We start from the raw sequence: 17,021 nt of genomic DNA, 5'->3' as shown, positions 1-17,021 counted from the left end.
TCATACGCCTCTTGTTATGTCATTCCCCCGCCTAACGTGACTAGTAGCGCCGTCGCCATTATGAACGGCTCGGAACATGCAAATTACTGTCCTCACCTGTTCTATTCCACTTACACTACTATTCGTGATATATTCGTGGCGCCACTTGTCTGTCTGCTGTTATTAGATAGTCTTTTTAAAAATACTAACTAATTTTGTGTTAATAAGCGTATGTCCCCAGAAATTTGACCGTTTACAGACTTATAATCTCTTTGTTTTTCTACGATTACAGTGTCATCTATCGCGAGTCGAAAAAAAAATTCAGATAAAACATGTTTAGCTTTTCAAGTAGAATCCGAATTTGCAATAAAAATGGGGTTTTCCATTTAAAAATTTAAAGTTGCCCTTTGCTCCACCCCCAGAAAGTGTAGGTGAGGTTGGTGTCATTCGATAGAGTAAAAAAACATTAAAACATGTTTTTTGGTTATTTATTTAGAAGTGTATTTCTTTAGATATTAGACTGTTTTCAGTATTTTCCTATCAGAATAAACCGCTTTTCCGATTATAGCAAATTTATCAACAATTCGAAAAATGTCCCGAATAAAAGTTACTAACACACACACAAGTGATCAACCCTGCTCCTAAGGAACATGTGTATACATTGTAAGAGTGGGATCCACATGTCCGAAGATCAAACGGGTCTCACTTCGCTAAAGAAGTGGTACCTATCTGACCCCCAGGCTTTTTCTCCACCCCTCTGTAGTGTGTGACTAACGTGACAAGGCTTATGATCTGAAAGTTACTTTGGGTGCCCTGGGTAACGGAATATCCTCTGTTTTTATTGACTGTGGTTAAGCCACCTAACTGTAGGGGTAGCACACATATCGGCTTTTCTCCCTATTTACTTTACTGATTCTACAGAAGTTACTCTAACTTTACTGCGGGACTTGAGTCCCTAAAAAAAGGTGTGTGTCCCGAGCAGAGTGCCACCAACCTGAGTTGATGACACTTTACCCTGAAAGTGTGTGAACTCGATCACTCAGCCGTCGAATTGGCAAAATAAATTTTGTTCTCCTCGTCGGCTGGGCACCCAAGATGGTCTGGCCACCCGAGAGGGTCTGGCCACCAAGCCCTTGTATCATGCACCTAACCTCGATGTTCAGATTCTCCTAAGAAGATCTATTACTTTATCTTCTGCCTGAAGAGCTTAGGCCGCCAATGCGGCTTTATAAGAGACCTGACAAGTTTTTTTTTAAACCAAACTAAACTAATAAACCTATTGCGTACCCTCTCGACAGAGTTGCGTACCCACTTGCTAGTTGCCGCTTATCCCTACCGTGCACAATTTTCCCTCGGATGTCGCGCGAAAACCATACACGGTAAGCACTTGGGTTTTTTGATTGCTTTCTGTCTTGCTTCATTTTGTTAGTTTGCTACTGTGTCGCTCATCTCATTCTTGATTTTCCCTATATCCAGTTATTTGGTGTTTTGGCTGTCTATGTACCGTCCTTGCGTTTTCATCGTAGTTCGTTAGCTATCTCAGTACTCTGCTTGGATGGTTTCGGAGCCCGTTGAATATTTTGTAGGCTTTCTTATCCATTTTTCTTAGTATTCTTTTTTGACCAGAGTCTCTGTATAGGTATCTCAAAGGTACATACCTGGGTAGTTTCAAATTTTCCCTAATAATTTGATTTTGGGTGGCCTGGATTTTCTTTCTATTTGATTTACATGTATGCCCCCAAGCGACTAAGGAGTATGTGAGCACTGGTGGTATAATATTGTTTGCGACTCTTATTTTTGTTTTGAAACTTAGTTTGCTCTTTCTGCCTATTAGTAAGGAGAGCTGTCCTTTGATCGCTTTTGCTTTGTATACCGTTTGATTAACGTGTTCTGTGTATGTTAGTCTTTTATCTAATATCACCCCAAGATATTTAGCCTGGTTTGGCCACTCGATGGAAGTATTTTCTAACGTTAACTCTCTTTCTGATATACTTCTTTGGTGTCTGTACATAACGGCCTGTGTTTTCTCAGGGCTATTTTTCATTTGATGCACCATCTTTGGAATCTGTTCAGTGGTCTTTGAACATCTGCAGTGCGCTTTGCAGATGATTAGTTGCAAGATTCGGATTTCTCCAGCTGACTGCTATGGCTGTATTGTCTGCATATAAACTTAGCAGGGATCCTCGCTCTTTGGGTGTTAATTGTTACTAATTTTTTTCATGAGAAATCCAAATCTGCAATAAAAAATGGGGGTTCCCATTTAAGATTTTACAGTTGACATCCGCCCCACCACCTGGAGGTGGAAATGGAGGGTCGTTTTTGGTGTCATTCGATAGTTTTTTTGGAAAAATATTAAACTGATTTTTTGAGTTTTTTATTTCGATGTAAATTTCACAAAATACTCGACCTTTCCGCTCGTTTTGGCATATTCTGTAGTATCAAATAATAAGCTTTATCCTATCTGTTCAGTTTGTAATAGTTAAATAAAATATATTTTAGAAAAACAAACATTGTGTTGCATATAGATTTTGGTCCAATTTATATGCGTCTAAGTTCGTACTTCTATAATGAGTCATTTCTCTTAACTCCATAGAAAGTTATTTTAACTATTACTATAACATTTTAACTAAAAAGGAACAGAAGAAGTAAGAAGCAATTAGAAAAGTGTTTGCTCCAGTTGTTTAAAAAATAGGGGTATAAAAGTTGACACACGATTTACCCACACATAATAAAATATTTACAAGTGATTTTGATGTTTGACAAATTTTTTATTTTAATTTCAAGTTTTTAACCCCCTGTATCTTGGTAAATAAATCCTTTAGGTATTCATGTTCATAAATGCAATTTGTCTTTTTTCTTTTTCAAACATCTCTGAATGCAATTTATTTTATATACAATACAAAATGTCTTAAACCATTATCTAACTACACTGGGATCGAGTTCCTGCTTAATCCTGCTTAGATCTTTGTGGAAACCGTCGACTTCCGATGTAATCCGTTAACAACGTACACGCCTGCACTGTCAACTGCCCCGCCTGTATATCTGTAGCTGCTGAATCTCGTATTCCTCTGCCTTATGCTCATAATGCAACCTTTTAGAGCCGAAATCACATCCTGGTTGGCGAAGCAGAACAGACATGCACAGCAAAGACCCTGTAAATTAAATAGTCTAGTTGATAACGTTTCACAGTGGAATATATGAATTTATATAATATATGTATATAATAATATAATGCAGTTTGTGTATAATACATATATCGAAAATATATAATTCTATTTAAATGTAGTTCACGTGTTTATGTGATCAAGTGTTTAATGGTTTAGATATTTAGATAATAAAATAACTTTCATGAAAAATGTTTGAAGGAAAAATGAAATCTTGCCAATTTCCTATTTTTAGCGTAATTTCTCCTAAAAAACTTAATACATAATTATTTGCCGTTACTATCACATACTAACACTCCGATGCACGACGGTGGTCTATTAGGACACACCATTCTTAAAAATTGACATAACTCTAAAAAAACATTTTATATTATTTTAAGCTTTTGTGTACCTTTCAGGATTTTAAAAACAATAATGTTACTCTTGTAGATAAAACGTGAATTTTTTTATTTTTCGAAATATATTTGAAAATGTCCTAATGGACCACCCTCGAGCATTGATGTGATTATTAAAAATTATAATAACATTTGGATGCCATCTTGTATTAAGCAGCGAAACTAAGCATTTCGGGGAATCACAGAATTGTGAGAAACTCGCAGATGTGATCATAATTTGTTAATTTTGTAACAGATGTGTATTAGGAAGTTGTGTCTAGTTTTATAATTTACAATGGAAATCTTTTATGAAAGAGAGCAGCACCGTCTTATGCAGATATATGAAGAATTATTATCAAGTGATGACGAAATGCATGATTTCGACAGTTCGATTAGTGATATTGGTGATAAAGAAATTAGTGATCACGATACTGATACTGAGCAAGAGATGGAAAAAGAAAATGAAGATGGTGTCGACGATTATTGCGAAATTAATAATATTGATAGGCATTTATACTATTTTGGGAAAGATGGAACAAAATGGAAAAAACTGGCAGGTCCTAAAAATGTTCGTACTCGTAGTGTAAATATTGTCTCCCACGTACCAGGCACACTTACAGAAGCTAGAAATTCAATGAATCCAATTAAATCTTGGAGCTTATTGCTAAGTGGAATTATTGAACATATTGTGAGTTTTACAAATATCTACATTAGAGAAGAGTCAAATATAAAAATAAAACTGATACCCAGCTAACAACAGTTACGGAAATATAAGCGTTCTTAGGTTTATTGTATTTAGCTGGCTTAGATTATGGTGCGAGAAAAAATTTGAAAGACTTTTGACAACAAGATGGCATGAGATGTAAATTATTTGTAGCAACTATGTCACAACGACGATTCAGGTTCCTTCTAATAGTTTTACGTTTTGAATGACAAAAAATTGGACAAGTTAGCTCCGATAAGAGAGATACCTATTCGAACTGTTTGTTTAAAATTGCAAAAATTGCTATGGTGTAGGAGAATACGTAACACTAGACGAAAATGGCATTTTCATTTTCGGAGAAAATGCAATTTCAGAATCTATATTCCCAATAAGCCAAACAAATATGGCATAAAATTATTTGCAACCACAGATTCACAACATTTTACACAAGTCACATGGAAATTTATGCAGGACAACAACCTGATGGTCCCTACAAAGTTGATAATTTCACTGAAGCGGTTCTTCTAAGAATGTGTCAACATTTATCTGGGTCAGGAAGAAATATTACCATGAACCGATGGTTTATTAGTTATTCAGTTGTCCAGAAGCTTTTAGCAGATCATCGAAGATCATCGATTTACTGTTGTAGGTAATATAGAAAGTAATAAAAGAGAACTTCCTACAATTATTTCAAATATAAAAGGTCGTCCTGTTAACTCCTCTATATTTGGTTTTGAGAAAGGCTTATGGTAGTGTCGTTTGTACCAAAAAAAGGAAAAAACGTTTAAATTATATCATGTTTATATGACACTGATAATGTTGATAAAGAATGCTCTAAACCCGAAGTTATTTAATTTTACAATGATACAAAATGTGATGTAGATATGGCTCATAAAATGGTTTCATCATACAATGTTGCTAGAAATACTAAGCGTTGGCCATTAGTAATTTTTTATGGAATTCTCAATGTAGCTAGCCTTAATGCGTTCATTATTTCTAGACAAAATAATCCAGATATGGATTTTAGCAAAAAAAGAAGAATATTTGTAAAATATTTGGGATTAGAGTTGGTCAAGGATTATTTGATTTATCGAGCAATAACATCAGGGTTACATTTATACATCCGTAATGCAATAGGTAAATATTCTGGTCGGCCAATCCAACAGCAACTAGATCCACCACCAAATAAAAGAGGTCACTGTAAGTATTGCAAAAAACGAAAAACTCGTTATTTTTGCAAATTTTGCAAATGTTGGCCCTGCAAGAAGCATATATAACAACAACTTGCGCAAAATATCAAGAAAATCATACCTAAATAATTAACGTATTTTAAGTTACTATAGTTTCTGCGCAGGGGTTTAATATTTAGTTTTGAGTTTATAAGTAAATTTTTTCACATATTCTTTATACAAAAATATAATTTTTGTTGTTCACTTAAATTTTTTTTATAGTTTTGTAAATTAGCAATAAAAAGATTACCAAAAATTAATGTTTTTATTTGACTTCGTATATCTGTACAAAAAAAGCAGAATTATCATTTTTTTAAGACATATAGTATAAACATACATCAATAGGTATTATAAAAAAAGAATTTTAATTTGTATGTACCAAAGGTTGGAAAAAAAATTAAACAACTTTTGGTCCTGACAGACCACCGTCGTGTACTCATGCAATTCTAAAAGCGGTCGTGCATCGGAGTGCTAATCCGCTAAATTTTACTTCAGTCCTACTATTCCAGTCGTCAGAGACAAAAATGCCACTGAATCTCTGAAAATCATAGGAACAAGCTAAATTTTGCCGAGAATATTAATTTTGGGGCCCAAAATAGGTGAAAAAAAGTTTACTACTTTTACCGCGGGCGTTTCTTTAACACCCCCCTCGTAGGGGATAAAACGCAAGCAAAATAATCGATTTACCAAGAATCTGTATATTGTTCTGAAGCTATTTTCTTGTGGCATTTTAAATTAATTAATATTTAAATGGGAATAAGCCACAATTAAAGGTTAAAATACATTTATTGACGTTTCAATTTCTACTTCGAAAATCGTTATCAAAATACAAACATTAGTGTATAAATGTATTTTAACCTTTAATTGTGGCTTATTCCCATTTAAATATTAATTAAGAATCTGTATGTCGTAGAAAAAAAAATGTTTTAAATAAAAACTAAAGCTGATATAATTTTAAACAAAAAAGTTTATTAGCACTTCTTGTGTATTATGACTATTATTGTGTAGAATGAACCGTTCTTTCACAAATAACGCTTAAAGCAATCGTCGATTTTGAATATCAGTTATGCGCGCGAAATCCATGTTCAATAAAATTTGTATTCACTCGACGGTAAAAATTCAATATCTTTTGACTTATGTGTGGAATCGACAAAAGTCAAGATGCGTTTTAAAGGTAAAAAGTTAAGCTTTCGTACGCAATTTTTATATTTGGCTGCTAATAAACTAAGATTTTTTAAAGGTGGCAAATAAATAAACGTGGCGCGATTTTACCATTTTTTATGATTCTTATAAGATCAATACAATATATCCCTTTAATTGACTGGCCAAATAGACAACATGTTTTATGGGTTAACTTCTAGTGCTCTAAGAAATCTAGCGTTTGAGTTTGCTGAAATAAATAAATTAGAACATTGTTTTGATAGAACTTAAAAAATAGCAGGCAAGGGCTGGCTACGTGAATTTTTAAAACAACGCAAAGATGTTAGTTTGAGGCAACCCACCGCTACTAGCGTGGCCAGGGCTATTGGGTTTAATGAACCACAGAGTAAGCGGTTTTATGAAAATCTCTCGAAGTATATATGTATATATATATATATATATATGTATATATATATATATATATGTATATATGTATATATATATATATATATATATATATATATATATATATATATATATATATATATATATATATATATATATATATATAAATTCCCGCCACATGAAATTTACAATATGAATGAATCGGGATTTTCCACTGTCCCAAATAGGCCTCCTAAAGTTTTCTCTATAAAAGGAAAAAGGTGTATCAATAAAATATCTAGCACAGAACGGGGAACCAATGTTACTGTTGTATGTACAATGAGTGCTAGTGGACAATATATTCCTCCCGCATTTATATATCCACGTAAAAGAATGAAGACACAACTTTTGGATGAAGCTCCACCATTATCAGTTGGAATAGTATCCGACAGTAGTTTCATCAATCAGGACCTGTTTGTTGATTACGCTACACATTTTAGAGATTACGCTAAGCCGACAAAGGAACAATCAGTCCTATTGATGATGGATAATCACACTTCCCGTTGTTCCATTGCAGCAATTGATTTTTTTGACAATATAAGAATATCGCATTTACACTTCCTCCTCATAGTAGTCACCGTATGAAGCTACTTGACAGATATTTTTTTAGCCCGTTAAAAAAGTTTTATTTCAACGAATGTGAAAAATGGCTGACGAACCATCCGAGGCGGATAATTGCGGTTTACCAAATTGCTTCAATATTTGCTCCTGCATACTTTAAAGCTGCTACTATAACGAATGCAATTAAAGGTTTTAAAGTGACAGGAATATGTCCCTTTAATAATGACATATTTACTGACGTTGACTTTGTGGCCACTTTGCTCACAGAACGAGAAGAACCTACAGTTGCAGTAACTACGGAACTCGAAAAGTATAACGTAAAATCAAGAGTCGCTAAAAATTCTACGTCTGAAACCGATATTCTCCGAAAATACTCCCAATGTTTTTGACAGTCCAACTATTGTTCTTGAGAATTCCACTACTAAGGAAAATATTCATGTTAAAGAAAGAGAAGCCGTAATCAGCGAAAGATCAGAGAAGGATTTTACAGATCAAAAACAATACCCCTCAGCTTACAGATCTTGTTTCCAACACATCTGCAATAACTTTGAAAGAAAAAGTTGATATAGCTCCAGAAACAAAAAATTTTGATTTATTATACATATTATACATATTTATGGAACATCATCAAGTTATATTAAATTAACAACCATTTCTCCGTTACCTAAATCAATTGTGGTTAGATCCAGAAAACGCACAAGCAAAAAGTCGGAAATTATCACCAGCTCTCCATATAAAGACCAAATAATTGAGGAAAATGAGAAAAAAAGCCGCAATACAAACTCAAACTGGATGTTGGCAATAACCTACCACCACCGCAAGCGCTTCTGGGAGAGAGTTTAAAAAGGAAATCAGATGTGAACCTCAGACCGGCAGAGAAGATGCAAAAAAATTGAAAAAGCTGTTTTCACAAAGCCAAAAACAACGCCTTATAAGAAAATTTGAAGCTGTCAAGGGTGAAACCAAACATTTAAAGAACCTATCACAGAAGACTGGATTAAGTGCATATTTAGTGCTGAGTGGTGGCATGAAAAGTGAAGTGAATACGCAGGTTTTAGATCTTATAAATATGACCTATGTTCATAAAATTACGTGCGCAATCTTACAATCCTAAATGAGTACTTTTAAAAAGCGGGTTTATAAGAGTGCGCAAAAGCACTTTTCTTTAGTTTCACTTTTTCTATTAAAGTTATAATGTTTAGTTAGCAAATTATAATTGATTTTGTTATTTATGTGTAAACTTACTTTCAACGCAATTCGTTTTTATTTTACACTTGATTAAACCTTAAGTGCGCATTCTTGAAGCACTCTACCCTACACTAATACGTTCTTAAAAAAAAACCATACTTCTGCTATAGACTACACCCAAAACCGTCTTCTTAGAGACATTTTCCGTGACGTGCGATTATTTGTACTGTAAAACAATAAATTCTGCGTTTTTTATTCATATTTCAAATGCCTCATATTTGTTGTCACAACTCAACATTGAAATAATATTCGTGTCATAAGTTTAAAAATAGAAATTTTACTACGACTGGTCAATGAAAGTGATCAATTCTATTGATCTCAACTGCATACGAAATCTACACTCCTTACCTTTAAAACGCATCTTGATTTTTGTCGATAGGACACTCGGATCAAAAGATATAAAATTTTTACCGTCGAGCTGATAAAAATTTTATTAAACATTGATTTGGCGAGCGTAACCTATACTCAAAATCGACGATCGCTTTAAGCGTTGTTTCTGAGAGATCTGTTCATTCTACACAAAAAGTGCTAATAAACATATTTGTTTACAATTATCTCAGCTATATTTTTTATTTAAAACATTATTTTCTACGGCGTAAACATTATTTTCTTGACAAATCGACTTTTTATCCACCTACGAGGGAAGTTTTAGGAGGAAGCTCAGTGGTAAAAGTGGTAAACTTTTTTGCATCTTTTTTGAATACCCAAAATTAATATTCTCGGCAAAATTGAGCTTGTTCAAATGATTTCTAGGGGTCAACTCTCTAACGACTGGACTATACATAAATACACTCTTTATTTTTTTATTAAACCCAAATATTTCATATCTTATTTTTATCTTTTCATCATTTTAGATGGAGCCTCACTTTACAAAATAAAACAAAACTTACTATATCCCGTCTATGAAATGATTAAATCTTATCTGGATATGCGAAATGTTTAAGAAAGCATGCTGGAACCAAGCATGTACTTGCTATTTATCTGTAATCAAATCAATGATAATTGCAACCTTTGCTGATGATACCAGGCTTGAAGTTGCCTCTAGAGGCTTACAAATTGTTCCCGAAAAAACATTAAACTGGTTATAAATTTGGCGCAAATTCCAGTAAATCTGTTTATGTTGCTGCGGCACCACACTTTGCTACGTGTTATTTGTTAAGCGACTTTATTGTATTCGCCCAAATATGTGTTATTTGTCAGCGAATAACAAATAACACTACTCCACACTTGTGCCGGCGGGCCAAACATGCCAAATATTTGCATCATGCGTGTTTGGCAGAACCAAATTGTCAAGGGTTTTAAAAAGAAGTACTAAGTACTATAACCAGAAATACAGACAGAAATAAAATTACACAACTCGTGACTAAATTATACAGTAACCTATACAAAGCTCCTCTCACACTTGAAGCAGTAATCAGTAACCAAGAATATGAACCAGAAGTCCTTTCAGAAGGAGTAAAATCAAAAATTACAGAAATGAAAAGCGGTAAAAAGCTGGAAGAGATGGTATAACAGTGGAACTGCTTTAATACGCTGGCAATAAAACGTGGAAAATCTTAGCAGGCATATTTACGAACTGCCCAAGATCGAAATGCATACCAGACTACTGGACTACAGCAAACCTAATTCTCATTCATAAGAAAGGCAGCAAAGAGGATATCAAAAACTACCTATCTATAAGTCTACTATCAATCATATACAAGATATTCACAAAGATCATTAACAAGAGATTAACAAACGCATTAGATGCTGCACAGCCGAGAGGGCAAGCTGGCTTCAGAAGTGGATTCAGTACCATGGATCATATTCATTCATTTCGAGAACTAATGTGTAGAGCAGCGGTTCTCAACCTTTTAGCACTGGCGCCCTCCTTGAACACTGCAGATAGCTCACGTCTCTCCTCCAGTCAATAATTGGTTGGTTTAAATTAGAACAGTGAAATTGTGAAATTGACGATGCTAACTCTACATTTTCAAAAGCTGGGATGCAAAATATAAACCAGATATATTTAAATACGAAAGTTTATTTGATGTCTCATTAAACTTAACATTGTTTATTTATTTGAGAAAAAAAATAATCAAAAAATCAAATACGCGTATAAAGTTATGTCTTATATGAGTGTTTTTGCACTTTAAATGAGAGGGTTGGCATTGTCTGTACTTGACAAGTTTTTCGATATTCGGTTGAAACTGTATCAGAGCACACCTCAAGTCACTTTCAACGTCCAGCCCAGATTTGCAAAGATATGGGGATTGAAACTGGACTAATAACTTCGCAGATACTAAAGCCACTTTTGGGTAAACAGGAAAGTAGGTTAACCAAAATTCTTCCAAGTCCATGTTTGCAAAATCGGCTTTTGCTTGTGAATTACATTTTAGGTCAATTTCCTGCTCTTGAAGGTTAACTGGAAAAATGTCAACTTCGATATGAAAAGGATCTCTTGTCAACTTAAATTCCCAGTTTTCCGAGCTAACATCTGGAAAGTACTTTCGAATTTGATTTTTCAGTTCTTCCAAATGCCGTGATATGACGTCTTTCAAATCCGAAACTAGATGTAGTGGAAGGGTTTGAATATCATCGAGGAGGTCCTTCAGTTTAGGAAAAGAGAAAAAGTTTGGCTTGGAACTGTGAAGGCGGCGTTGCCAAAGCGATATTTTTTCTATAAACCCCTTAATTGCATTATAAGTGTTTAAGATGTTTTTACGGCCTTGAAGCTTCAGATTCAGGAAATTAAGTGTCTCAAAAAAGTCAGACAAAAAAAGTTAAGTAAAAGATATTTTTATCATCTGTAAATCTTCTCTGAAGATCTTCTTGTTTTGAAGTCATTAACAAAATTTCAACTTCTGACTTTAAATTGAATAATCTTGCAAGAATATTTCCTTTGAATAACCACCGGACTTCTGGGTGAAACAGGAGGGTTTCCTGATCACTATTCAGTTCTTGACATAGTGCCTGAAAGAGCCTAGAGTTTAATGGGCTGGATTTGATGTTGTTAACTATTTTAATTACTAAGTTTAATGTAACGTTGAGAGGTCCAGGTCAAGTCTGACTAGCTAAAGCTTGCCTGTGAATAATGCAGTGAGAACCAACTATTCTAGGGTTCTTCTTTTTTGCTAATTCCATAAATCCAGATTGACATCCTGTCATGGCTTGGGCCCCATCAGTACATATGCTAATTACTTTCTCCCATGGAAGTTCATTGATTACTAACAAATCTTCAAGAGCAGAAAATATGTCAATGGCTTTAGTTGTTGTTTTAAGAGATGTTGAAAACAATATTTTCTCCGGGAACAGTTTTCTGTCAATAAATCGATAGTAAAAGAATAACTGTGCATGATTTGAAATATCAGTTGTTTCGTCACACTACAAAGAAAAAAACAGTAAACCTTTTAATTTTTGCAATAGTTGATTTTTCAAATCCAGAGTCATGTTATCAATTATACGTTTTACTGTGTCGTTTGAGAGAGAAATTTAAACTATCAAAAGTGCCATTTTGTATGATGCTTCCACAGCTTTCTCATTTTCAACACAACAATTTGCAGTAGAGTCAAGTTTCATAAGTTTTAGGCTACTTTTTTGGCAATAAAAAATTCTGGGTCTTTATCTTTCAAAGAAGAATGGTTTGTAATTAGATGCCGTTCAAAATGTCCGGGGCGCATTGCATCATTAATAAGAACAGCATGGCAGTTGACACACTGACGTAAATGACTGCCGTTTTTCTCCATAAAGGTAAAACCATACTTGATATAATCGTTTGAATACAATCTTTTCTTTTAAAGTGACTTAGCCATTTTCAAAGCTGTTATAAAACTATTAAATAATTCACAAACAATCACTCTGTTATTAAATAACGATTACACTGATTGCTATAAACAGCACACAGGCGCTGACGACTGAAACTGACGCGTGAGACGGAGTCACTGAACTGAAGCCAGGAGTGCTTGCAATACAGTGATGGTAAATATACTTTGCACTTCTTCGATGTTGCCATACACAAGACTGTCGTGTTTAACCCAGGTTACGTAATAAAAATGCAAAATACAAAATATTTTGTTTTTTAACAAATATATATTATTTCATTTTTATTTTTTTTTTCTTTGTACCCTCACGCCTCCCCTGAACTTCTCTCACGCCCCCTAGGTGGGCGCGCCCCCCAGGTTAAGAACCACTGGTGTAGAGCGGTAAAATTCTAAATAATCTTTTTTGAGAAGGATTTCCGGAGTGCAAATAGAAATGTTAACTTTTTGTATTTACAAATGTAATTATCATTACTATCAGTTATGACTTAATCCTATATAAACACAATATTTAACTTCTTTTAAACTAGAGTCTTGAGGTAAAATAATACTCAGTCTTTATTAATCCCTCTGTATAATTTCTTTATACTTGTTTTAAAATCTTTACGCGACATGCTACATACTCCATAAGTATCTAAGATTTTAACGATTTTTGAGTAAGGTCTTGGAACATACTCTAGTAAAACTTTTAATTGTCTCTATTGTAAAAGTTTATTACTTTTCTAAAGGTTTTAATGAAATTAGGCACTTCTTAGTTTCGGTTCTTGATGCGTTTTATTTGGGTTGGATTCATTAAAAGTTAAATACTTGGAAACTTTTCAACTGCTCAGTTTCAAATGTTAATTGAGTCTTTAAATCTTAAAGTGATGTATTTAAATTCTTTGGATAGAGGAATCTTTTGAGTAATATAAGTAAAAATACTTCTCTTTATACAGGGTATTAGTAAATGAGTGCGACAAACTTCAAGGCGTGATTCAACATGAAAAAATAGTAACAGTTTGCTGTATACATATGTCAGCAAAGCTTTCGTTTGCGACATTTTTTCAACACGATTGTGCTAAAAAAAATAACGATTTATTTATTGCTCTGTAACCGGTTGGGATATCGTTCATTTGGAAGAAGATGGTTACATCTCAAAATGTTACAGTTTTTTTATTGCATCAATAGCTTAGAAATAATGTCTTCTACTGTAGAAAAAATAGTTACATGTGTAAGTACGCTAGTTTCCGAGATATAACAGACGCAACTCTTTGTGTTTCCCCTAATTAAACGAGTTCGCTATGAAAAATACGGTTATATTTTAGTATGTACTTGACCTTTCTCGACTTAGCGTCATTTGCTTTAGGGAATACAGTTATATCTTGGAATATAATAGACAAACGATAGTTATACATATATTTCTATTTGTACGCCATTTTTTGTAATGTTTAAATTGTTTTAGTTTACTCCTGAGGAAGCTATTAAATAAATGGCGAAATATTGAGTTTTATAAATTATTTTTTGTTCGAAATAATCACTTCTAATATATATATATATATATATATATATATATATATATATATATATATATATATATATACTTCATCTAATTTACTTACCGTTGCACGTCATCCGCGTCATAGTCGGTGAGGTCACATGATACCAACACGAAATGGCGGTAGGTGTGTTCTTTTTTAGAATCCCTTTGCCGGGTACACTGGCATTACAGCCACTAGACATTTTATTATATACGCGTAGAAATAATATTTAAAGATTTCTATTAATGTTATTTTAAAGAAATACACAATAATATATTTAATTTAATTTAAATAAATGCATTATAAAGCGTTTCTATGAAGAATATTTGTGACAATTTGTGAATATTGTGCAATAATTGTGACCTATTTGATTTAAAATGGATTCAGGATTTTTTTATACTTTGGCAACTATGTCAACTTCGATCTCTGTCAATGATAATAATGACGTGCAACGGTAAGTAAATTAGATGGACTATATATATATATATATATATATCTATATACAGTGTGGAAACCACTTATAGAATAAAATTGTCTTTGTCAATTATTTGTCCTTATTTTAGAAAATAATAAAAAAACGTTGAGATACCTTAACTTTTAAATTTAAATGTGCGCTTTTTAAACATAAATTTGAATGTACAGGGTAATCCAAGCAAGGCTGGCATAGTCCATAATCTGTATTTTACATTAACACCCTGTATATTTTTATGTTTATAAAAGCTCCTTAACAACCTGATCTTAACGAACTATATCATGTAGGGTCTATATGAATAATACAAGGTGAAATTTTGAAATTAAGTATAATTTTCTTTAAGACAATTAATTTATAGAATACCCTAGGTACTTAATTGGATTACATTAAAATAAATGCTCAAAATGTTCTCTACCTTATTGTTGGCAATAATACAGTCTCATATAAAACTCGTCCCGAACTTTTTTTAAAGTTTGAAGTAAAATATTCCGTATTTCTGTCTTCAATGCTAGTTGGTTGTGTTGCATATACTTTGTTCTTGAGATAAACCCACAGAAAAAATCCAAAGGCGTCAGATCTGGCGAACTAGCTGGCCACTCAATAGTACCGCTTTGTCCAATCCATTTATTAAAGAAGATTTCATTCAAGTAATTTCTCACCATTAAAGCATAATGGGGTGTTGCACCGTCCTGCTGGAACCAGACAGTTTCATGCGGTAGGGTCAAATCTATTGGATTGCGATATAAGTTAGCCAACTGAGGAAGAACATCGTCTCTTAGCATGCCTAAATATTTTTCCGCTGTCAAATTATCATCTACAAATATAGGACCAATAATATGATCTCCTATAATACCTGCTCAAACATTCACCTTTTGAGGATACTGAGTGTATGTCTCACGCATCCGTTGAGGATTCTCCGCTGACCAATATCTACAGTTTCGTCGAATTACCTCATCGTTCAATGTAAATGTTGATTCATCAGAAAAAATAATTGTGCCAAGAGCTATGTCATTTGTGTTAATTTTATCCATCATTCTTTCGCAGAAATCCATTCTACGATCTGGATCGTCTTCTGTTAGCTCCTGCACAAAAGTCAGTTTATATATATGAAGTTTTTCTTCATAGAGACTTCATTAGAACATTTATGTGACTCACATTATTTTGACGTGCAATTTGACGTAAATTTGAAGTTGGATTCTCTGCGACACTTCATACCTTTAATATCACCTCATTTTCAATAAAGTTCGATGTTCTTTTTAATGATTTGCCATGTCCAAGTTCTGTACCTTGTGTAATATTAGGCAACTGAGGATACCTCTGATTAAATAAGTTTGCTACTTCAACTTGACTTTTACAATTCTCCCCGTAACCGATCATCATTAAAATCTCAATTCGGTGGTCTCAGTTAAATATTTTATTTTTATTTCTGCAAATAATTAGCTTTGAATTAGAACTTTATTATTTTAATGTAAAATGTCAACACACCAACAACTAATTGATATCAATCCGCATTATTTACCGATTTAGTTCAATTAGCAGACTATCTAGACAGTTTTTACCTATTCATGACAAAAAATGTTAACAATTGACACTTAAGTAAAAGTGAATTGTCTGTATTTAGCTAATTTAAAATAATACCATAACACGTGATAAATTATTAATTTAAAAATTTCACCTGATATTATTCATTATAGTGAATAATACAGAATAATAGAATGTAAAAACATAAAAGAATACAGGGTGTTTCATTAAAAATAATGATTATGGACTATGCCAGACTTGCGTGGATCATCCTGTACATTTAAATTTATGTTTAAAAAGCGCACATTTAAATTTAAAAGTTAACGTGTCCCAGAGTTTTTTATTATCTTCTATAATAAGGACACAAACAATTTTATTCCATAAGTGGTTTCCACACTGTATATATGTATATATAAATATATATATATATATATATATATATATATATATATATATATATATATATATATATATATATATATATATATATATATATATATTGTGACGATTGGGGTTTATAAAAAATTAATTTGTAAGTTATATACTAGATAATTTTAGATATAACAAGTATTTGGTTATTTTAAGAAGTTAAATACTAGAGAATTTAATAAAATATATTTATGTGAGGGCATTTTTAATAAATTAGCATATAATAATTGTAAAAAGTTGTATTTTAATATTGTAAATATATATAAGTGAGCCATGTGCATAGGCAACCAAAAATACTCGTGAGTGACAGATATACTTACTCTGAAGTGACGTTTAAGAATTTTTACGAATCTAAGTGGGGTTATAATAATATATTGTTTGAATTGTGTATTTTATTAAATTAGAGTGTTAGTTACTAATTTGAATGTTTATTCTGATCTGAA

General features: G+C 32.8%; 1 protein-coding gene across 2 annotated transcripts in view; it reads right to left on the bottom strand.

Moving 5' to 3' along the window:
* Positions 1-2,638: 2,638 nt before the first annotated feature.
* Positions 2,639-17,021, bottom strand: part of LOC140432405 (calcitonin receptor-like) — a 465,986-nt gene continuing 451,603 nt past the window's right edge. For both annotated transcript variants that reach the window (XM_072520283.1, XM_072520282.1), the window contains exon 9: positions 2,639-3,131. In XM_072520283.1, the coding sequence (XP_072376384.1) occupies positions 2,937-3,131 (195 nt within the window). In that variant the 3' untranslated portion in view covers positions 2,639-2,936. The remainder of the gene's footprint in view (positions 3,132-17,021) is intronic.

Source organism: Diabrotica undecimpunctata, chromosome 1 (assembly GCF_040954645.1).
Source record: "Diabrotica undecimpunctata isolate CICGRU chromosome 1, icDiaUnde3, whole genome shotgun sequence".
NCBI classification, from domain to species: domain Eukaryota; kingdom Metazoa; phylum Arthropoda; class Insecta; order Coleoptera; family Chrysomelidae; genus Diabrotica; species Diabrotica undecimpunctata.
The sequence above is the reverse complement of the archived record's forward strand: the minus strand, read 5'-3'. Positions and strand labels throughout refer to the sequence as shown.